This window comes from Octopus bimaculoides, chromosome 2, assembly GCF_046866305.1.
Source record: "Octopus bimaculoides isolate indiv1 chromosome 2, ASM4686630v1, whole genome shotgun sequence".
NCBI classification, from domain to species: domain Eukaryota; kingdom Metazoa; phylum Mollusca; class Cephalopoda; order Octopoda; family Octopodidae; genus Octopus; species Octopus bimaculoides.
In genome coordinates this window covers 40,889,177-40,914,142 of record NC_142929.1, presented here as the reverse complement: position 1 = coordinate 40,914,142, position 24,966 = coordinate 40,889,177, and the positions used below count along the sequence as shown (strand labels likewise).

The window sequence follows — 24,966 nt, the reverse complement described above, 5'->3', positions numbered from 1 at the left end:
CTGTGAATATCTATTTGATCTGGAGAACTTTGGAAAACGAGTTATTTGACAGGATTATGTTCATGCACCTGATGTGTGCCTATGAAATACTCAATCCACAGGTTGTTCAAGATCAGAGGCATAACCACACGTTTTGACGCATAGATGAAACTCGACACTCTTTTCTCTTTTAGAAAACATGTATGACTTAGAAACAATAATATAAAATTGATAGGCGCAATGTATGACTTAGAAACAATAATATAAAATTGATAGGCGCACAACATTGAGATAAGATAGAGTGACAAAGAGAGAAAAGAAGTAAAAAGAGAAAAAGAAAACAGTAAAAGAGGATGAGAGTGAAACAGTTTGAGAGAAATTTAGATGAAGAGATGAGAAAGAGATACAGAGAAAGAGTCGGAGATAGATAGATAGAGAGAGGGAGAGAGAGACAGAGAGAAAGAGAGAAAGGGAAGTAGAGATATCAGATTAGAGAGATGAGAAAAGAAATGAGAAACAGGGGAAATTGTGAAAAACAATGAGAGAATAAAAGATGGCATGTGAGAGATAGCATAACCGAACAAGAATGTAAACAAGAAGTGCAAAAGGGAGAAAAAAAGCAATATATAAAATATATAAAATTTGGGTTGATTGTGATAGTGACAAGGGTTATATTTCATAGCAAACAGATGTATCAAGAGGGTAAAAAATACAGTTAGCAGAGTGGTTCAGGATACGATGCAAATATTCTTTGACTATATTTTGTGTTATTATCATTATTAATTATTATTATAATTTTCTTTTTTTTTTTTGCTTTCGACATGATGTGCATAAATAAACAGTGCCAAGTAAAGGTATAGGAACAAGGTGCCATAGATACAAAGGGGACGACAGGGTTCTCACTTTAGAACGACAGGGTGCCAACTTCACAGTGACAATAGGTTTGTGTCTGTTTTTTAACTCTTGTACTTACAGCAAGACTTGGCCGCGCCCGCCACTTAATAATAGAGTGGGATCATTCTCTCGTCGAGACCTAGGTAAAATATAACCCACATATTAATGTGATTTTTCTTGTAGAATAATATCGAAGTAGTACCTACATATATCATTTCATTTATCATTATCATTATTATCATTATTATTAGTTTTTTTTTGGAAAAAATGAGATTAGCTTCATTATTTTTCAGAAACGTATATTTAATTTTTTTTCCAATAAAACAAATATTATTCATCTCAACAGAACGTTCATATATGTCATAACCACAATTCCAATATGTATGCATTAATGTATATATATTATCAAAATATATACATATATGTAGAATTATGTTGTGCACACGCACGCACACGCACACACACATACACGCACACACACCTATACACATGCTTGTGCATATAATGGAAAATATCGAAGAATGGAGTTAGAAAATTGAGTTCATTGCTTTGTATACAATTGTTTCGTCGTTGTCTATTATAACCAATATTGCGCCATAGTGTTAGCATGTCGACTCGTCAAATGTTGAGGTAATTGCAGAGCAACATGAGATGAAGTGTTTTGGTCGAGAACACAATGCACCACCCGGTTTGGGATTCGCGCCCTCACTACACTCACACTCTGTCTTACACACACACACACACACACACACACACACACACACACCCAGACGGGTGTGTGTGTGTGTGTGCATATGTGTTTATTAGTACATATACATTTTGTATTTGTATCCATGTGTATATGGACAAGTGTAATATCAACGTGCTGTGCAAGAAGAAAACAAAAACAAAGCGAAAAACCTAACGAACAAATTATATGAAGATATATAATTTGGGACAATGTTAACGATAATCTAATGACTATTTAACTAAAAGAAAACATACATAGCTGCATATCATGTGTTGGAATGATGACTGCATTCATGGTAAATTTTTGTCTAGCACCAATACTGCTCTTTATTATTCGAACAATGTATTGGAAATTATCTGTTTTATTGCTTTTGTGAGTCTCAGAGAGAGAGAGAGAGAGAGAGAGAGAGAGAGAGAGAGAGAGAGAGAGAGAGAGAGAGAGAGAGAGAGAGAGAGAGGATGGAACAAGAAGATATCAAATGTAAGAGAAATGATTTGGAAGGAATAATGTTTCTGTGTGTGCATGTATGTGTTGTGTGCCTGTGTATGTGTTTTGTGTATGTGCGTGTGTGAATGTGTGTAAGGTTATATGCATACATATTTGTGTGTGTGTGTATGTGTGAATGTCTCTCTGTTTATATCGAGGGATTTAGAAAGATAAAGAATGTGTGTGTGAGAGTGATTTGTGTGTAAAAAAAAGAGTCGGATATATAGGCAGTTTGGCTGCACGGTGCAGAATGCAAGAGAGAAAAAGTGAGTGAGTGAAAGAGAGAGAGAGAGAAGGAGAAAGAGAGAGAAAGAGAGAGAGCGTTTGTGAGAGAGGAGAAAGAGAGAGTGTGTGTGTATGAAAGAGAGAGTGAGAGAGAGAGGAGAGAAAGAAAGAGAGAGAGGAAGAGAAAAAGAGAGGGAGAGAGAAAGAGAGAGAGGAAGAGAGAAATAGAGAGAGGAAGAGAAAAAGAGAGGGAGAGAGAAATAGAGAGAGGAAGAGAAAAAGAGAGGGAGAGAGAAATAGAGAGAGTGAGAGTGAGATTTGTGAGAGCAAGCGTTGAAGACAAGCTGCGCTTGGTGAAAAATACACGCTATAAGAGAGAGAATAAGAGAGGAGTGATAAGAGAGAGAGAGAGAGAGAGAGAGAGAGAGAGAGAGAGAGAGAGAGAGAGGGAGAGTGAGAGAGAGGGAGAGAGGGAGAGAGGGGGAATGAGTGGAAAGGAATAAGAGAGAAGGAGTGAAAGAAAGGAGGAGATAGGAAGTGAGTGAGAGAAAGAGAAAAAGAATCAATTAGATAGGAAAACAAAATGATTTGGAATGAGTATGAAAGTGTGATACGAACAGATAGAAATGATGAGAAACAAGGTAATGTCAAAAAAAAGCTCGTGTGCAAAAATACAGAAAAAATTTGAGAGAGAGGGAGGAGGTAGAGATAGAAAGAGAGAGATAGAAAGATAAAGAAAGACAGATAGAGAGAGGGAGAGAGAGAGAGAGAGAGAGAGAGAGAGAGAGAGAGTGTGTGTGTGTAAGAAAATAGACAGAAAAGAGAAAGTGAAAGTGCAAAAGAGAAAGCAAGGCGGGAAAAGAGCAACAAGTAAGTGACGAAAATAGAGAATAATGTTCTAATTACAGCAAATTCCTGTTACATTAATTCCTTAATTCATATTGGGAATATATTGTGAATTCAACATATTTGTTAATTTTCTTCTTGCTTAGATAAAGAAAGGAATAAAACGATTTTGCAAATGTTATTATATGATTCTATTCTCAGTAATTTTGGCACTACATTTCGAGTATACGTTTATTTAATTCTGAACCAATTGGAATTTTACACAAAACTTTAGAACAAGGGTTAGCAAAGCAATCAATATATACCACCTGTGCAATGAGATTCTAGAGGTCGACTGAATATTGAAAAAAATTCACAGAGGTCAAAACATTTTTGTTTCAAATGTTTAAAATTGAAATAGGATTGAAATATGAAAAAGCGTGTAGTAGCCATTTTTGTATCATTAACATACGAACGAAAATTCTCACAATTTCTTCTTATCACAACATGGGTTTATTTATGCCTAAGTAATGCTTGGCACTGATACAGCTGAATTTCTTCCGACCTTGCGGTCCAATAGCGCAGCAGTAACTGTGTTTTAGCTTTAGTTAAAGCTACGGCTTCAAATCTGCCCAGAGTTGCTTCTCTTCGGTATTTCCGATTGATAATGGTTAAAGAGCTAGAAACGCTACGTCTGGGAATCCGATAGAGAACAACACTGGAAAGATATGGTCTTTTCACACCTTTTACCATAAGAGAGAATTAAGGAAACGTTCAGATGGTCAACTCTTGGAGAATGTTTTTAAACTGTGGAAAACAACATGTGAAACTAAAGAAACCAATTCCCTACAACGCTGGGAAAGACAACCTAATTTTTTCCTAAACTACGAAACACAGTTCAACATAGAAAACATATCGGATAACCCCTTCCTGAAGAAAAAGAAACCAAAAACCCACGCAGAAAGTACCTCACATTTATCTAACTCAAACCACAATCTAGGGGACACAACTTCACCGAACGAATCTCACCTCTACCCAAAAATAACTTCCAAACAACAAATAGGAATTCCGTTCGTAATAGAAAATCCGGACGTAATTTGCAAGGCCCCCCTCCATACAAATTAAAAGAACCATCCAAGCCTCCAGACTAACTTAAACTTTCGGGAACCACTACTTACCAATCTACCCCCATTATCTCACAGACAATGGAAAAATTAACAATCTGAGACTTAACCCTCAACATGAATACTTCAAGCATTCAACTAGACACAACCTAATTAGACACCGTAACTTCTCCACCCACATTACAAAATCAAAAATAGATTTAACCCAAACCCTGAGTGCAACCATAACCTGTTCCACTACACAATCATTCAACCACAAACATGCTACCACAGACACAATTTACACCCATTTTCTCCTCACCAAACCAAATACAATACAGACTTTCCACAACAATCTACCTACTACAACCATTTTTTAGACCTAAATCAGAGAAACAGAGATGTGAAATGGAACAAAATGTACAAAAACAACCGAAAATAATCAACATCAAAGAAAATCCTAAGTACTACACGAACTAAAATTCTAGCAAGAGGTTTAAAGTTTACACCAACCCCTTACAGATTGAATCCGAATGAAATCAAAGATAACACTGTGGATTCATGCCGAAAATTGAGCCTCACAGAAGCACTTCACAACTACATCACGAAGATGACTCGTCAGTAAAAAACAAAAATGAATAGTATCCTACAAAAGGCAGAAATAAAGTACTTGATTTTTGTGAACACATTACCAATTTTCCTTTGAATACCCTACAAAAAAAATCGAATTAAATCTAACCTTGACACAAATGAATGGAAAAACCTAATCTAGTTAAAAAATGATATAAACCTGATCATTAAAGAAGCCGATAAAGGAAGTGCGGTAGTAGTGATGGACACAGAGTACTATAAAAGTTTAATACTCTCCATGTTGGAAAACAATATTTACTATGAGAAGATAGTACAATACAATCCAAAGAACACACTTAAAAACGTATCCTCCTTACTTCAAGTACATGGAAAGGGTCTCAATAAAAAAGAAATTGACTATTTATCCAATTTTAAATACAGACTAAGTCATTTTTACGGATTACCTAAAATACACAAAAATTCACATGTTTGTAAAGCTTGCAAAAATTCTCCAAGCCTATGCATTAATGTTCCCCCGCTACTGACCTCAAACTAAGACCTATCATTGCTGGCCCTGCTTGTGAAACCCAACGTTTGAGCAACTTACTCAAACAATTTCTGGAATATGTGAAAAGTTTCATCGGATTCTTCTTCTTCTTCTTCTTCTTCTTCTTCTTCTTCTTCTTCTTCTTCTTCTTCTTCTTCTTCTTCTTCTTCTTCTTCTTCTTCTTCTTCTTCTTCTTCTTCTTCTTCTTCTTCTTCTTCTTCTTCTTCTTCCTCTTCTTTGCCAAGAATTCGCAACAACCTCGAACCCACAAGAGTAAGCAAGAGAGACAGAGACAGGCAGAAACAAGGAAAATGCCTCTTATATTTGAATACTATGCAAAAATTCTTTAAAAAAACTTTTCATTTAATTTTTCCCAAATTTAATTGTTTTCCATGCTTACAATTGAAGAAGTCTCAATGACTGAAACCGGTACTGAAATGCTTTTTATAAAATTATTTTAGCATTTTCTACCTTGACTTTTTCCCGTATATATATATATATATATATATATATATATATATATATATATATATATATATACATATATACATATAGTTGAAATTTACAGAAAAACAAAAGATGGAAACAGGCGTATGAATAACACGCAGGTGTATTAGTTTGACGCTTGGGAAAGTGAGAAACTCTCCTACGTTTCGAGCCTACGCTCTTCAACAGAAAGAAATATGAGTAAATAAACAGAGAGAGAATAAAAAAAAAGACTTGTGGATTTAGCGATTACATACATGTATGAAAAAATATATATATGTTGATATATACGTATGCATGCTTGTATGTATGTGTGTATATATATATATATATATATATATATATATATATATATATATATATATATATGAAGCCATTCCGTTTCAGTATAGTGGTGTTGTATTTGTATACCTAAGCTATCCAGTGTGTTTGTATACATGAGTACACACATACACACACACACATACACGCACACGCACATACATATGCTTCTATGTATGGTGTATGAGTATGTGGCTGTATATATGTATATTATATTATTTTGAAATGAGTTAGCCATTATAAGGGGAATGTATTTCGCTTCCGCCCATGCAAATTGACAACTTCAATGAAAAGACAATATGAGAAAGGAAATATTTAGATTAGCATAATATTGTAATGTAAAATATTGTAATGTAATTATAGTTTTCATAATTTAAGTCTGTTATAACAACATTGTTGAGACTTGTTTATGTATTATTGTATTTATATTGCAGAGATTTATGATTTAAATTATAGTTCATTAATTTGACAACGTGTCGGCTTTTGATGTTAAGAGGAAAAAATATGTTGCCAATATCTACTACAATATAAGTCGGTGAGCTAGCCGAATCGTTAGCATGCCAGGCAATGCTTGGCAGCATTTCATGCGTTTCTACGTCCCTACTTCAAATTCCGCAGACGTCGACTTTTCCTTTCATCCTTTCGGGATCGATAAAATAAGTCGACCCCAGTTGAACACTGGGGTCGATGTAATCCATTTATACTTTCCCCACAAACTTTGAAACCAGTATTCAGAACAATATTTGAAAATTTGAAACCAGTATTCACAACATTCGAAAATTTGCTTTACTCCTTCGATCTCTAGCGAGAGATTACTTGTGAAATTGATGCCACGAAGCCTTTGAATCTAAAATATCTCCTTGAGAGGGTAAAAAAAACCCCAACAAAGGTGGCAATTATTTAAGACTCACAGGAAACTTTGAGAAATGTCCGGCATCCCCTCTTGCTCTTGTAGGAATGAAAGCCTCTTTTAACACATCATTTAACATAATAAAAAGGAATCCCACCTAGGAAAAGTTAGAGTTACCTTCTTGAATCATGCCGACTCATGAGGGCCCGTTTCTTGGTTTCCAAGACGTATAAATTTCTCACCTGGATGGGACACCGGACTGTCGTAGAATTACTCATTTTTGCCAGCTGAATGGACTGGAGCAACGTGAAATTAAATGTTTTGCTCAAGAACACAACGCGTCGCCCGATTCGGGAATCGAAATCACAGTCTTACAATCATGAGTCGAATGCCCGTAAATACTAAAGAACGCGCATCCACACAACCTATGATGGGAGAGGATATTATTATACCATCTGGAAAAAGAAGTCATAGACATCGATTGGAGGAAGAAAGATAGGACCCATTCTGAATGGTTACAAAGCTACAAAAACGTGTGATGATGAAATCAGAGAAGATATAAAAACGTTACTTTCAGAACTGTCCGAAGTTAGTGCGTATAATCTCATATAACATACAGACACCCATACCCACACGTGCGCGTTAACGTTATTTTATGTACGTTTGCTTGTTAATCCGATTTCACTCTTAGTGGAAATTGATTATTTTGGATTTTAGTTGAAGTTGGAAATATAATCTTTGCAAGTGGCGTATACTTCGCGTTTAGCAACACATGCTAATCAATTGCTTAGTTAAAATTTTTTGTGCCATAATTTTTGCCCGCCATTTATGCTATTATAGTTATATAATTAAGTTTCTCTAACTTTCACTGATGCTGTTGGATAGGAATTGATTGTACGTGTTTTCAACTAATGATATGCAAATTTTTTCTTTCCTGAAAATATGATAATTTTATTGGATAACTTAATGTCCTTGATATCAGCACGAGATCGGATTAATTAGTAAACGCATTCGAAATTATTGTAATGATAGCACTAGGAAATCAACACATTCAGTCAAAGGAGCTTTAGCTATATAATAATTAGCTGGTTTAATAATATCGGTTGCAAAAGTCAGGGCAAATTAAGTCAATTCGATATTATTGGATTTTATACCTCCAGCTCTAAATCGTTATTCATTGGCGCTTTATACGTGTCAAAATATACAATACGGCATCTATGACATTTATACAAGAACAACTACGAATGTCGAAAAACACACTCCGACAAAATCTTTACAGTGGTTTGAAATATAAAATTTACCGATTATTTCGATGTTATCATAGGCTCGTTCGATATGTAATCTACTTAGACTTTATACCCTGGATACACTTATGAATAAATTCGCGACTACAAATGTAAGTTTATATAAAGATAATAGGTTATCCCTATCATAGCAAGCCAGTGGTCATATGCTAAAGAAATTTGGAAAGGATTGATTTGCGTTTATAGATATTTTGGCTTTACAATAATAGTATTCACAAATATGAAGCATAGTTAACTTCTTAGACGATACATGCAGTTCAAACACAGATAAGCAAAGAAACGAAATGAAAAGTCTATTAACAAATGATCCAACCATTGTAAAACGTGTTAGAATATCTAACCTAACCTCAATCTTTGATACATCTGTCCCTTGCTCTATACTAAAATAACGTAACTAGCATGAACAGATCGTCTCTGCACTCTAGGTTCAAATTTCACCGAGGACAATTTTATTAAATATTCTTTCAAGGTTGAAAAATAAAGTACAAGACCATGGTAAGAGAAGAGCATAGATGAAATTGTTGAGTCCCGGACGAGGTGCCCTGCTGTTCTATTTATTGTGACGGGAATTATGCAACGAAACTAATGCTGTATCATGTGTCAGGCCTTGCCTGTCCATTGGACAACATCGGTAGTGTGAAGAAATCTTGTACACATGGTAACTTGTATTCGATAAAAAAATATATATATATATATACCCTGCCTGGGAGGCCTACGCGTTAGAGAGGAATTTTCCGTGTACATATCTATACTCTCACGAGACATACCAATGTTTCAGCTACAGATGTGATTAAATGTGCAGTACATGGAGAGGTACTTTTTAAAAATAAAGTGTAAATGAATTCCTTTTAACTGAAAATTATAACTTTGAATAAAGATTCAAATATATTAGAATAGAAATTGGAAAAAAATTGGAAAAAATATTTCATTAAAAGAAATTGAGGAGAGTTTAGAAGTAGATTAGTCTTATTCGGCAATCTCGGAGTCTAGTAGAGTAAATTGACACCAAATAATACATTTTTTGAAATTATCTGTCTTGGTTTGTCTTCCACGCTGCAATCGTGAAAGTTTTAATACACGATCTCAGACGAAATACCTTGCCTCGCAAGTACATCTTCGAAACTCTAAAAAGGGTCCTTAATATGTTTACTTTTATAAATTCATTGAATTGAGAATTTGAATCTGCGATAATGTGTGATCTACTAACATTTCAAGTGATAAACACTTGACACAGTTAAAAAATAAATAGAGATAGCGGTTTGGAATACACTTTGTGTCGTGGTCAACATCACCCTTTCCCACCAAACTGTGTAAATTCTTTCCCTCTGAATTCTAGAAATGAAGTATATAAGGTTTAGTATAAAGGTTTACTATATAAACCTTTGCTCCTCAACTGCATGATTCCGAGTTAGGTCAGACAGCCGACAACTGATGAAGGGTCGTTCTTTGGGTTACCTGTCCTTGTTTTCCATTTTTCTCTCTCGTTGTGTGCGTATTTAACTCGTTTGATTTTGTACTTCATGTTGTTCACACAGTTGGTGATGTCCTGTACCCATTTATACATATATATATTATTTATATTATTATTTAATTGAACGAAACGCATCCATTTTAAAGTATATATATATATGTATGTATGTATGTATGTATGTATGTATGTATGTATGTATGTATGTATGTATGTGTTTGTGCGTGTATTTGTGTCTGTGTTTGTCCTCCACCACCGTTTAACAGCAGGTGTTGGTGTGTTTACTTTATGTAATCATTGATAAACTGTTTTTAATGAACATACCAATCGCACAAATCCTCTTTTGAATTTTTGAATTGTTTCCACTAAACTACGAGATTGCCATAAATATTTTAATGTGATCTGGGTTGACGTAGGTTCTGTGAATCAGTGATGGAGTCCTTTAGAAGATTTCCTTCAGATTAATCACGAGAACGAGAAGGAAATTCGAGTTAGTTTTTAAGATTTGGATCTCTGAGAGTGAATTAAAATGTAAAAGTTTAGAATAGCAAGCCGTCATTCGCGAATGAATATAGCTTGGTAATATGCACTATGCTTTCGCTAACTATTTTCGCCGCTTATGTATTTGTGAGGAAACACAGACACTGTATCGACCTCCTCAGCGTTAAGGCAGCTGTACCTAAACCTCGTAGCTGATACATATTACAATGAAGTAGACTAAAGCAACGTGAAACGTGTATTAGTAGAAGACACACTGTGCTGTCTGTTTTAGGAATTGACCTTATAATCACGAGCCGAACACACTAAAACGCTTGCTTCATTGTATTCCAGTGATACAGTTTTATAAAATTGCCAGTGTTATTCATATTTTGTTTTGAACTGATTTATAATGCTCAAACCGACTATTGCGAATTATTTCTTCTTTACAATATCTATCGAAAAACAAACACATTAAAATAGTTCTGCTCTCGTAACAGTCTCTTTAAAAGTAGCACGTCTTCTATATCAAACTACCGTCAATAAATATCAATAAATACATATTTCATAATCAGTTTTCTTCTAAAATAATGGATCGAACTTCCTTAGTTGAGTGACCTTTTACGATTATCTCGAAAAAGCTTCACTCGTCACCGAGTACGAGCGATCAATAGACACTGGGGAATATGTATAAAATATTATGGCTCTCAAATAAATAATGCATATATCAAAATGAAACTGAAAACCATTCGCTCCACATCTATCTTTTTTAACATGATTTTTATTAGCATCTGCAACAGAAAAGCATTCAGACATCATTCTTAATTTGACAAAGTACTAACTGCACTCTCTGTAACTGTCTTCTTCTTTGTAATCATCATCTTCACTTTCTCTCCGCTACCGTTTACAGCAATGATTTCTAACTTTGGTACAAGGCCACACATTTAGCAAGGTGGGTGTAGAACCGATTTAACCAATCCTTCAGCACTTGACCAGTTCATACTTATCGACACCTAAATATCCACTGGACGGAATTTCGAATCAGAACGTTGACAAAACCGTGAAATATTTTGTGTGGCAGAATTATAATTTATCACTGTTTTGGGGGATGGGAGGAGGGGACAATAATAGAAATATTTCTTTACGCTGACAGAAGACTATTAATTTACAGGAGAGAAGTATACTACATGTACAATTTCAGCGGAATTTGAACTCAGACCGTAAAGACAATGAAATGCCGCTAAGCATTTTGTCCGACTTACTAACGATTCTGCCAGCTCGCTGCCTCTAGTCTGCAGTATTAATGATTTATAAATTAGGACAACACCTGACACATTAAAGGAGGAGTACATTTGGCTTCCTCAGCCCAGTATTTTGTCTTTTATCTTTTACCTGTTTCAGTTATTAGACTGCGGTCATGTTGAGACACTGCCCTGAATGGTTTTCGTCGAGAAAATCGATCCCATACTTATATTTAAGTCTGGTATTTATTCTATCGATCTCTTCTCTAGAACTGCCAAGTTACAGGGACATAAACAAACCAGCACTGGTTGTCAAGTGGCTGTGAGTACGATCACAGACACAAAAACGCGCATACATAAACGACGGGCTTCCACACAGTTTCCACCAAATGAATTCACTCTCAAAGCATTGGTTGTCTCGAGGATATTGTACAAGACACTTGCCCAAGATGCCACGAAATTGTGGAGTGGGGAAAGAATATGAAACTACACGGTTGCAAAGCGATGCCCTTGACCACACAGTTATATCTGCTTCTATAACCATGTCCCCTTCTATAGCCGAGCCTGCATCTAATATTTATTTATTGGCCCCCGGTGAGGTTAAATGTAAAGTTGATGCCTGCATTTCTGAACCCATAACAGAAATTGTTGTTGGCACTCCGTTGGTCACGGCGATGAGGATTCCAGTTGATCCGATCAACAGAACAGCCAGCTCGTAAAATTAAAGTGCAAGTGACTGAGAACTCCACAGACACGTGTACACTTAACGTAGTTCTCAGGGAGATTCAGCGTGACACAGAATGTGACAAGGATGGTCCTTTGAAATACAAGCATTAATTATTTTTGCTAGCTTAGTGGACTGGAGCAACGTGAAATAAAGTGTCTTGCCCAAGGACACAATGCGCCACCGGGAATCAAACTAACTACATTACGATAATGAGCCGATTACTCTAATCACTATATGCTTATTTGTTCACATTGTTTTGAATTCATCATACATTATTATCATGTAGCTTCGAGATATCGGTGACATCATGATTTGCTTTTTGACTTACATTGCAGGATAGGTATGAGAGGTCAGATCTGGCAAATTTAGAAATAAAGCAGGTAGAATAATTTGGTTGAATATATGTTCGGATTAAATGCTATTGGATTAAACTAACATCTTTGGCATCAAAGTTCTATAATCTGTTACATTTGCAATGACGCCCGCTAATGAGAGCTAAGTAACGTAAAGTATTTACACTTTCTGGTTTTTGTGTTTTATCTTGATTTTTTTCAACTTTACTCGCCCTTTTCTTTTCATTCATCGTACTCTGCTATAACTAAGGCTCTTCTAAACCGCAAATCCATCATCAAAAATCATTCCATTATTTCTATCTCTTTCTAGTATCCTTATTGTTTGTCTTACTATTACATACTTCGTCGCTCTTGAACCGCTGTAATTTTCCTTTTCAATTCTCAGTTTCCTTTGCCGTCTCAGGTTTTTAAGAATTTTTCTACCATAAATTTTTAACACTATCTAGTTTTGAACCGTTGCTTTTTCACATTTTACTCACATTTTATCGCTTCAGTTCTTTATATTCAACAAAATTTATATCTACATCACTTGTTATTTCATTTCTAAAGCTACTTTCACACGGCATTTAACATAATAAAGATTTTGCTTTCAAGCTGTTCGAATCGAACTATTATACGCAACAATCAGAGCTTCAACCGTTGCTATTACTTTTGTAGTGCCACGTCTGCTGCTCTTAGTATCATCACGGCACCAATTATCACTATTCACATCACTGTTACTACTGTCTCCATTGTACTAACCCTATTATCTCAGTTACGTCAGAAAGTGTATTAATATCGATTTTATTTCTGAATATTTGAAAAAAAAGAAAGAATATATATATATATATGTGCGCGCGCGCGTGTGTGTGTGTGTGTGTGTGTATATATTTATGTATGTGTGTATGCATATGCATATCTAAACATATATATATATAAACACATATGTATCCATATCTATATCTCACTATATGTATATGTATGTATATATCTATCTATCTATATAAACACACACACACACACACACACACACACATATATATATATGTATGTATGTATGTATGCATACATACATACATACTTACATATAGGTATTGGTATACATAAATACACCCACACATACTCATATTATATATCTCTCTCTCTCTGTCTGTCTGTCTGTCTCTCTCTCTCTCCCTAACTCTTTCTCTCCCTCTGTTTTTCTCTATCTCACACACACACCTATATCCACACACATCCACATACATATTTCTGTTTGTTTCATCATTAACTGCTTCTTTGCTACTGCTGCTGCCGCTATTCTTGTTGCTATTTTCTATTGTTTAACTTTAAGTCGTTTATAGATGTAATAGAGCAAATAATTCTATAAATATCGGCCACAATGGATTACACGAAATGCTGATGAACGATAATTCTACTTGTATTAATCTACTTAGTCAGATTGTCGAATATAATGTTGACTTAGTGGCGCAGACAAATGAACAAAACAAATCATTAATTTGATGATGCCCGTCAACAGATATGTTATGGTTATAATTTGCGACCTATTTAAAGCGTTACTAAGTCAAAGAGAAGATTCAGTTGATTGTTGACTTCCTACGTAAAGCAGGATTAATCTTTAAACGTTTACTTCCTTACTGATGCCATTCACGTGACTGAAGCCATTTGTGTGTGAGTGTAAGCAGAACGAGAGTAGAGATGGCATACCGTTGCTGAGCCAGCGGATGGTAAGGAAAACGACTTTGACAAAACTTCGTTGACTGAGTGAGTAATGAGCGATTGCTCAGACAATCAATTTGTATAATTGGTTAAATGGTTAACCAATTGACTGATAAAGACAGAGAAGTGAAATAGAACCAGTGCATCTGTTTATTATTATTATTATTATTATTATTATTATTATTATTATTATTATTATTATTATTATTATTATTATCATTATTATTATTATTCTGTTTCCATATACGACCCAGAGTAGAGAGACCAAGCCATTCATCGATGAGGCAATTGAATGTGACGATAGGACTTTGATAAACCTTCACTGATCGACTGAGAGACCGAGCGTTTGCTCAAACAATCGATTGGTTAATTGCTTACATGGTTAGCCAGTTACACGGTTAACTAGTTAACTAATAAAGAAAGAGAAGTAAAATAGAACCAGTGTGTCTGTGTTTATTATCATTCTGTTTTCGTAGACGATATATCATTATTTTGTTGACTCTCAGGGGAGAAGCAGATCTGGAGTTGAGAGAGCAAGCCATTGATGAGGCAGCGAAAGATGACTAAAAAGGATTGTGACGTGCCTCGCTGTTTGACTGATAGAACGATTTATCAAACAATCGATTAGTTAATTGGTTAAAGGGTTAACCAATCGACTAATAAAAAAAGAGAAGTGAAATAGGACCAGTACGTGTGTTTATTATTAGCATAATGGCTCTTCCGAGATTCATCAAAATACGTTTCAACATTCGAGTTCACAACAAGAATCTCACTAAACAACTACAGAAACGAAATTTATTATCATGCAGCAGTAGTCTGCTCAAAATAGTGAATAAATAGTCAAGCATGAAGTAGATCTTGTAGGTAAGTCATAAAGATGATCGTTGCAGGTTATTTTCTGTCAAATGGGACGAGATAATTGGCAGCAAATCGTGTTTGTTGTAAGAAACAGGCCTAAGAAAACATGTCTCAGAAATTAGCAGTAACATAGTTTTTACATTGTTGAAAGTAGAACAGCTTTAATTCTTAAAAACAAATTGTGTTTTTAGTTATTGATGAAGCACATGAGCTATAGTTGAAACGATATGTAAACAAAATTATAGAGTAAATGAAATAAACCTATATAGATGTTTATATATATATTTAATGGCAACACTAGGGTATCTTTGCACTAAATATAGGCTGTCAGTGAATCAGTCAATGAGTGCCAATTGGATCGATTAGAGTTGTAGTTTTAAAACCGATGTACAGGAGGAATAATAGTATGAATATTGGTTTCAAATTTTGGCACAAAACCAGCAATTTCAAAAGAGGAGTTAAGTTGAATATATTGATCCCCGAAAGGATGAAAGGAAAAGCTGACCTTAGCGGAATTTAATCTCAGAAGGTAAAGACGGACGAAATCCTGCGAAGCATTGTGCCTGGCGTGCTAACGATTCTGCCAGCTCGCCGCCTTAAGGAATAATATCAATTCTGATTTCAAACTTTGGCACAAGGCCAGCACTTCCGGGGAGGGCTTAAGTCAATTACCTCGATCCCAGTGTTCAACTGATACTTATTTTATCAACCCCGAAGGGATGAAAGGCAAAGTCGACCCCGTGGAATTTGAACGCAGAATGTGAAGACAGACGAAATGCCGCTGAGCATTTTTTTTTGCCTTAAAGAATAATATCAGTATTATTAGGAAATTCTACTTGACTAAAACCGCATTCACGCTCGATGAAACCAAACAGTGTTCGATAGATTTTCCCTCAATTTTAGATATTCTATGTGCAACTAGTTGACACTCATACCAGCCACGCTAAACGGTGTAGCTGTACATTCAGTATTCTGCATTCATTCACATTGCTTTGAAGCAGGATTTAGAAATTTTTAATAGCTTTATAAGCATTAAATAAAATGACGTATATTTAAAAATATTTTATAAGCATTAAATGAAATTATCCGTGTTGAAACATTTTTAGATGTATTAAATGAAATTATATTTCTCAAAATATATTTCAGATGCATTAAATAAAATTACCGTTATTTAAATAAATATGTTTGATGCCTTAAATATACTATGTTTTGAAATATATTTTAAGACGTATTAAAGGAAGCAGTATTCATTGAAATATACATAAATTAGAATTTCTCTAAAATGATTTCTTTATCTCTCGTGCCATTAAAAAATATTTCAATATCTTCCTCGTACGTGAAGTGATTCGAAAGTTGCTTCAGCTAACAACTGAAGTTAGTTGCCCTTAGTTGAACTTCTTGATGTACGTTTCGACCTCTTTTCTCTCTTTTTATACATCCATCTCACCTGCCACATCGCATCCAGGATAGCTGATCTGTTACTAGACGCCGCGACCACCTAAGGTAGGCTAAGTAGTCACGTCCACACTGTTGAACAAAATTACTGATTTAGTGCGTCAATTTAGGCCAATGAATATTCTTTGGCGCTTTGGTGAGACACAGGTCACTCTTCCCACAATTTCTCTACGTCTGTCTGTCTGTCTGTCTGTCTGTCTGTCTGTCTGTCTGTCTGTCTGTCTGTCTGTCTGTCTGTCTTTCTCTCTCTCTCTCTCTCTCTCTCTCTCTCTCTCTCTCTCTATATATATATATATATATATATATATATATATATATATAAATTCAATAATAGGATGAATTCTTTTACAAGAATTTATCAAGTAGAAAAAAACCTCATAAGGGAAAAAAATCCATCATTTATTCCCAAAATATATTTATTTATATAAGGGCATTACTATACAAGAATGCTTCACGCTATGAGGGACTGTAAGGTCAGACTACCATGTGTTTTTTTATGGTAGTCTGACCTTAGAGTCCTTCATAGCGTGAGGCATTCTTGTATAGTAATGCCCTTATATAAATATATATATATTTATATAAATATATTTAGATAGAAAGATAGATATTGTATTGTTCCGTTATTGGTGGGGTCAACAAAACAAATGTATTCCGTCCAGTGAGAAATAAATATCATTTAATACACACAGGATTTAAATGTTAGCTACAATGGTTTGGATGGTCACCTCTACTAATTCTACAAGTTAATGCTAAACTTGTTGGACGATCTCTTGTCAGATGTCTACCACAACTGGCAGCAGAGCAGCAATATTTCTGTGCTAATAAAGGACACCAACAGAAGGAAGGTGGAGGTCATTTTTTGGCACATAAGTCTGCTAAACATAGAGTTTAAAGTTTTGGCCAAGGTCTTAGAGAAAAGGTTGGCGTTTGTCGTCGGTGGTCTGATGGGGAAAGTGCAAACTGCGCCATACAGAACAAATGCATCCTCGATGACTTCCACTTTAAGCGATGCGTCATAGAGAGGGATGAAATCAAAGCTGTTTTCGGCGGTGCCCTGTTCAATTTGGGTCACTCAAAAGTGTTCGATGGGGTCGGCATTCGTTACTTGGAAGCCGCTCTGAAATATATCGGGTTCGAACTCGTTTTCACAATTTGAATCTCTGCGATGTACAACAGCACCGGCTCGGTGGTCCAAGTAAACGGCCAACACTCGTAACCGTATCGTATCACACGCTCGGTCTGTCAGGGCTGCCAGCTTTCGTTTCTTCTGTATTTGCAGGCTCTTGAACTACTGCTGCAGAAGTTAGAACACTTGAGGGGCAGATTTTCATACCTGGTATACGATTGGGCTGAGTTAGCGTTCACGAACTACCTTACTATCATGGTGTCGGACGTCACTCAAGTGGAGATGGTCGGCACAAGAATGCGAGACAATGAAAAGAGCCAAAATCAACGAGAACATGTCAGTAGGCTTGTGGCTGGGCACCTGGAGGAGTAGGTCCATGCTTTCGGATGGCATTGTGGAACGTTGGACCGACGAACAGGTTAAACTACTCTGGTCTGTATATATAAAATATGTATATATGCCACACACACACAAACACATAATATATATATATGCTGTGCATACATATATGTGTATATATATATTATGCACACATAGATATATTATGCACACATAAATATATGTATGTATGTATATGTTATACACATACACATATATACAGAGTGAGAGAGAGAAAGGAAGAAGCAAGCAAAGAGAAAGCGATTGGAAAAGCAAGATAGATAAATAGACAGAAAATCATTTACTTTGGCTGAAATCAAATATTTAAAGAGCATGAAATATAATCTAGTATCCCCAATATTTCCCTCGTTTCATTTTTAAAAGCCTGATCATGCGAAGGGAAAACTTTTCTGCAGCTGTATTTCTTCAATCTATGATGATAAGGAACCGAAGATCTTATTTAGTAAAGCTTTAAAGCAGCGTCCATTTAATATACCATTGTCTTTTCCTAAATAAATGCTCTCTTTAAAAACACGTGAGATTAGAAAAATGAACGTGTTAGAGCACTTGTGGATCACACTGAACTTTCGTGTGAGTAATACAGAGTATATACTTAGAATTTTGTTTGACACAAAAAAACGTTTTCTAGTAATAATTAGTTGATGAGTAGACAGAATAGATATATGTCCATAAGATAAAAAAAAAATAAGGAAGCAAAATCATTAACACGGTAGCACATACCTACTGAGACGAAATAACATTAACATTTTATTGATTTACCCCAATATCGATTTGTCTTCATTTCACATAATATTTTTGCTTGTTTTATTATTTTTTTAGTCTGTTTCTTCCGAGAAATTTCCTTTGGTGCGTTCTATTATCGCTGCATCTACTTATCTCATTGATCTTGTAGACCAATCAATTAAACATGTCATACATTTGTAAGCCTATATTCCGGTATTAGAGTATGGTTTGAATGTTGGTGCAGTATGATGCTTTACGATGTTTTAATGCCTGAGTGAAAGGGGGACATTTACCAGAGAAAGAGGCAATGTTCTGATTCATTTATGATCGGAAGTAATATTGTCAAAGAATATACAAATATACAATTCAAAGATTGGCGAACGACTTCGTGGCGCTAAACATTGATTGTTCCTTAACTTAAGCACATGTATTTAATTATTTCATTGAATATAGCTACATTTAAACAATAGAGTCTGTGCTTACAGGTTTTTAAAAAACTGATTATCTGATTAGTGAATTTCTGACTGGTGAAAATATCTAGGGATATCCTGCTCGCTGCAGAACAAACAACTCAAGTAATTTCATTCATAACGTTTTCTTGCCGATATTTCTTTCTTTCTTGCGCCGATACACAAACGCACACACACATATGTATATAAATGTAAATATAGTTAGGCGCGCGCGCGCACACATATGGGTGTGTGTATGTACACTCACGCATATGTGCGTGCGTATATACGTATGTATGTATGTATGTATGTATTTAAGTATGAATGTTTACATGTATGTATCTCCTCTCAGTAAGAAGTTTGATTCTAACCACATGGTTCTGAGTTGAGTCCCGTTGCATGTACCTTGGCCACCTGTTTTCTACTATTATCCCGGGCCAACCAAAACCTCGTGAGTGAATTTAGCAGACGGAAACGGACACCCGGTTAGAATGTTGCAGGAAAGAATCGCAGAACGGGTTTTTCAAGATGAATCAACCGGTAGGAGTCCTAGCGTAGACCAAGAACAAGACAGTTGGATTGCATACATAGTCTCAGTTGGTCACGCTTTGGGATCCAACCAGAAAATCTAATGACGGTTGCATCTAACAGGATCCTATGGAGGAGGCACCTGAAAACACTAGCACAACGACCCTTCCAGGAATAACAAGCAGAGAAGATGGATGGATGGCACTATCTGCGTATCTTATCTTCACACTATGACAGGTGTAGGAGTGACTGTGTGGTAAGTAGCTTACTTACGAACCACATGGTTCCAGGTTCAGTCCCACTGTGTGGCACCTTGGGCAAGTGTCTTCTACTATAGGCTCGGGCCGACCAAAGCCTTGTGAGTGGATTTGGTATACAGAAACTGAAAGAACCCCGTAGTATATATGTATATATCAGTACATATTGTAATATATATATATATATATATATATATATATATATATATATATATATATATATATTGTGTGTGTGTGTGTATACGTTTGTGTGTCTGTGATTGTCCCCCCAACATCGCTTGACAACCGATGCTGGTGTGTTTACGTCCCCGTAACTTAGCGGTTCGGCAAAATATACCGATAGAATAAGTACTAGGCTTACAAATAATAAGTCCTGGGGTCGATTTGCTCGACTAAAGGCGGTACTCCAGCATGGCCACAGTCAAATGACTGAAATACGTAAAAGAGTAAAAGAGTAATTATTTCATATTTTAGCATAAAACCAGCAGTTATTATGGGAAGGAGTCTGGTCGATAACATCAACCTTAGTGCTCAACTCGTAATTAATTCATCAACCCGGCGGGATTCGAACTAAGAGCGTAAGGAGACGGAAGAAATGTCTGAAAGCTTCTTGACCAACGTCCTGCCAGTTAACCACTCATTGGACTCAGAGAAAGTAAATTCAATTTACTATCGTCTGTATCAGTCTCCATAAAGCCTCCTTTAGTTGACAGATCCAAGACGCGAACACCTTTAGACAGTCACTCCGTTGCCATCAACAGCATCCTGTATTTCATGTCGCATATTTTTCTCATCATCTTTCTTTTTTATATATTTCTTTATGTCATCCTTTTTTTTTATCCATACAAACTGCATTAAATCAACTGTAACAAAAGCGTCTCGAATTCATTCACATCTAGTTGTTTGAAATACTGAATTACAACCCCTGACGAAATGGTTGAATGAGCACATTTGATCTGCATGGACTCTTCAAACGGATCGAACTTGTCCGTCGAGTGACATTCATTAGACAGTATATATATATATATATATATATATATATATATATATTAATGTATATATACACACACAACACACACTCGCACCGCGCGCGCACACACACACACGCAAACACACACAAATACATACAATATATATGCATGTATATATATATATATATATATATATATATATATATATATATATATATATATATATATATATATATATATATATATTACTTACATGCGATCTTTTGAAAGAGGAGTGCTCAAAACATATTGTAGAGTGCATGCCACGGCTTATTGAAACTCTGTGTATGCATGTGTGGGTATACGTGTGGAGTGCGTGTGTGTGCATCTATATATAATCATCCATATGTATTTATGCAGTTATATTTACCAATCTATCTATCTATCTATCTATCTATCTATCTATCTATCTATCTATCTATCTATCTATCTATCTATCTATCTACATACATACATACATGCATGGTAAGAAGCTTGTTTCCCAACCGCTTGGTTCCAGGTTCAGTCCTACTGCGTGGCATCTTGGGCAAGTGTCTCCTACTATAGCCCCGGGCCGACCAAAGCCTTGTCAGTGGATTTGGTAGACGGAAACTGAAAGAAACGCGTCATATATATGTATATATATATATATATATATATATATATATATATATATATATATATATATATATATATATATATATATATATACACACACACATATGCGTGTATATCTATGTGTATGTGCGTCTTAATGTCTTTGTCTCCTACCACTGCTTCACAACCGGTGTTGGTGTGTTTTTGTCCCCGTAACTTAGCGGTTCAGCAAAAGGTACGATAGAAAAAGTACTAGGCTTAAAAAAAAAAACAGTCCTGGGGTCGATTTGTTCGGCTAAAATCCTTCAAAGCGATGCCCCAACATGAGTGAAATAAGGAGAACATGAAACTTAAAAGATACAGGTTATTGTGTCTGTGAATGTGTGCGTATCTACATATTACGACTGGCTTATTTATCATAGATCATTCCCGTTGGTTTTTATCATTTATATAACACCGGAGCCTTAAGGAATATCATAGTATCCCTATCGTGGTGTGTACATGACATGAGGTGTGGTATTATGTCATAATCCATCCATACATATAAATAAGATACAAAACCAGCAGACCTTCAGTAAATATTGATCAACTTGTTACCAAAGCAACTACCGTTAGAAAAGTGTTGTTTCGCGGAAGGAAGAGAGCGAAAAAAGAATAAAATAACATTATCAATAGCTATTGTATTATTTTCCACTGTTGTCAGCAACAACGTCAGACTGCAGCGAGAACAGGAGAAAGAAACAATGTGGAATGCAAGGAACCGGAGTAGAAGCAATATCTTCGTGGGTGTGAGCGTACTTAAACACTCGCAAATATATAAGCATAGATAGATAGATAGATAGATAGATACACACACACACACACACACACACACACACACACACACACACACACACACACACTCACACACACACATATATATATACATATATATATATATAAATATATATAAGCATATATGCATATATATATGCATATATATATATATATATATATATATATATATATATATATATATATATATATATATATATATATATATATATATATGTATATATATATATATATATATATATATATATAAATATACAGGGCAGGGAATCGTCAATTAGTAATAAAATTAATAATTAACAATTATGCCGGGTAGCTCAGTATGAAAAAACCTTTTCGGTAAAGCCATTTATAAGCATAAATATATAGGGATTAGCAGAAAACCTGCTTCTCCGACATACTGAGAATTCAGAAACAGCAAATTTGTAGTTTTTAGAATCGGTAGTTCTTTGGCTGCTGTTTCTGAATTCTCAGTATGTCGGAGAAGCAGGTTTTCTGCTAATCCCTATATATTTATGCTTATATATATATATATATATATATATATATATATATATACAGGGAAGCGCGTGTGTGTGTGTGCGTGTATGTGTATATGCATATATATATATATATATATATATATATATATATATGCATATATATATATATATATATATATATATATATATATATATATATATATATATATATATATATATATATATATATATATATATATAAACAATATATGAGTATATGCATATATACGTACATGTATGTATATACGTTCATCTACATGTACATATAGATACATAACTGGGTACATGACGTGGCAAAAGAACAAGGACAAAATGGTAAACAAGGTGCAACAAACAAGCAGGCCACATAGAAACATCCCCTTCATCAGCTGCCACCATTAAAACTCCGGCGTTTCGAAGAATTAAGGCAGTACGCATCGTTAAAATGGTTCTTCCCACGAACACAAATTAAATTGTTTTCGTGGAGGGTAGTGGCGGACGGAAAACAAGACAGGAAAACGAAACGGTGAAATAAACAAACAAAAAGGCTGTACAGCCAGACGTGAAGTGTGTATGTCTTGAACGCTGTGAAGCAACGTACAGGAGGGGCAAAGAAGTACGTGCGAGCTTGGTGATTCCAAGAACGAAAAGAGATAGCAGCCGGACACACGTGACCAAGGCTGTGTGAAGAGAAAGAGTAGCAGAGGGAAAAGGAGGGGAGGAAGTAGAATAAAAGTGAGCAACGAGAGGTAGAGAGAGAGAGATATATATATAGTAGTAGTAACGGTGAGAGGCGAAGGACGAGTAACAAGAGATAGAGAGAGAGAGAGAAGTAGTGACAGGTAGAGGCGAAGAACAAGAGGGAAGAATGAGAGGGGGAGATAGAAATAGAGAGAGTCGCGTTAGAAAAATAGTTAAAACTTACTGTATAAAGGTAATGCGTGCGTTCTGTCGTGATACAAACAATATATGAGTATATGCATATATATGTACATGTATGTATATACGTTCATCTACATGTACATATAGATACATAACTGGGTACATGACGTGGCAAAAGAACAAGGACAAAATGGTAAACAAGGTGCAACAAACAAGCAGGCCACATAGAAACATCCCCTTCATCAGCTGCCACCATTAAAACTCCGGCGTTTCGAAGAATTAAGGCAATACGCATCGTTAAAATGGTTACCATGCATACACGTGCATATGTACGGACACTGATGTACACGCGCACACGCACACTCATTCTCACTCCCATTCCCTACATCTCCCTCTCTCACTCTCTCTCTCTCTCTCTTTCTCTCTCTCTCTCTCTCTCTCTTTCTCTCTGTCTGTTTTGCAGACATATGTATATAGATAAAAAATCTGTTGATCGTAACAGAAATATCCATTGTAGATTGATGCGAATTTTATTCCCGGTTATATATATATATATATATATATATATAAAGTGTAGTATATTGCCACTTAAGTGTGGCTGACCCCTAGGGGTGGATGTTACTGTTGCTTTTAGCCCCAGGAGGACATCTCCTCCAGCTGGCTTATCGACACACGACTGTGTCCTGTTTGCCAAGGGAGTTATCCCTCTCACCACGACCAGCAGCACGAACGTATCCGGATTTCAGGGTTATTTCCCTTCTTCGGCGTTCGACAGCTGATGACCTTGGTGAGAGAGAAAAACCTGGCAAAATCTTATATCTTCTTTTCCAGTGACATTCTTCACTGATATTGAAAAGGTGAAAACAAGCAATGTTAATTCTCTAAATGAAGTATTAACAGTAACTGCACGATAAAGTGTAGTATATTGCCACTTAAGTGTGGCTGACCCCTAGGGGTGGATGTTACTGTTGCTTTTAGCCCCAGGAGGACATCTCCTCCAGCTGGCTTATCGACACACGACTGTGTCCTGTTTGCCAAGGGAGTTATCCCTCTCACCACGACCAGCAGCACGAACGTATCCGGATTTC

The 24,966-nt window shown here is 35.7% G+C and overlaps 1 protein-coding gene across 20 annotated transcripts in view; it reads right to left on the bottom strand.

The window, feature by feature from the left end:
• The window catches only part of LOC106884224 (GTPase-activating Rap/Ran-GAP domain-like protein 3), a 1,447,782-nt gene that overhangs the window by 516,198 nt on the left and 906,618 nt on the right, over positions 1-24,966 (bottom strand). For 14 of the 20 annotated variants that reach the window (XM_089343952.1, XM_089343968.1, XM_089343959.1 and 11 more), the window contains one exon: positions 953-1,012. The exons of the other annotated variants lie outside the window; for them this stretch is intronic. In XM_089343952.1, coding sequence (XP_089200078.1) covers positions 953-1,012 — 60 coding nt within the window. The remainder of the gene's footprint in view (positions 1-952; positions 1,013-24,966) is intronic. 20 annotated transcript variants of the gene reach the window in all.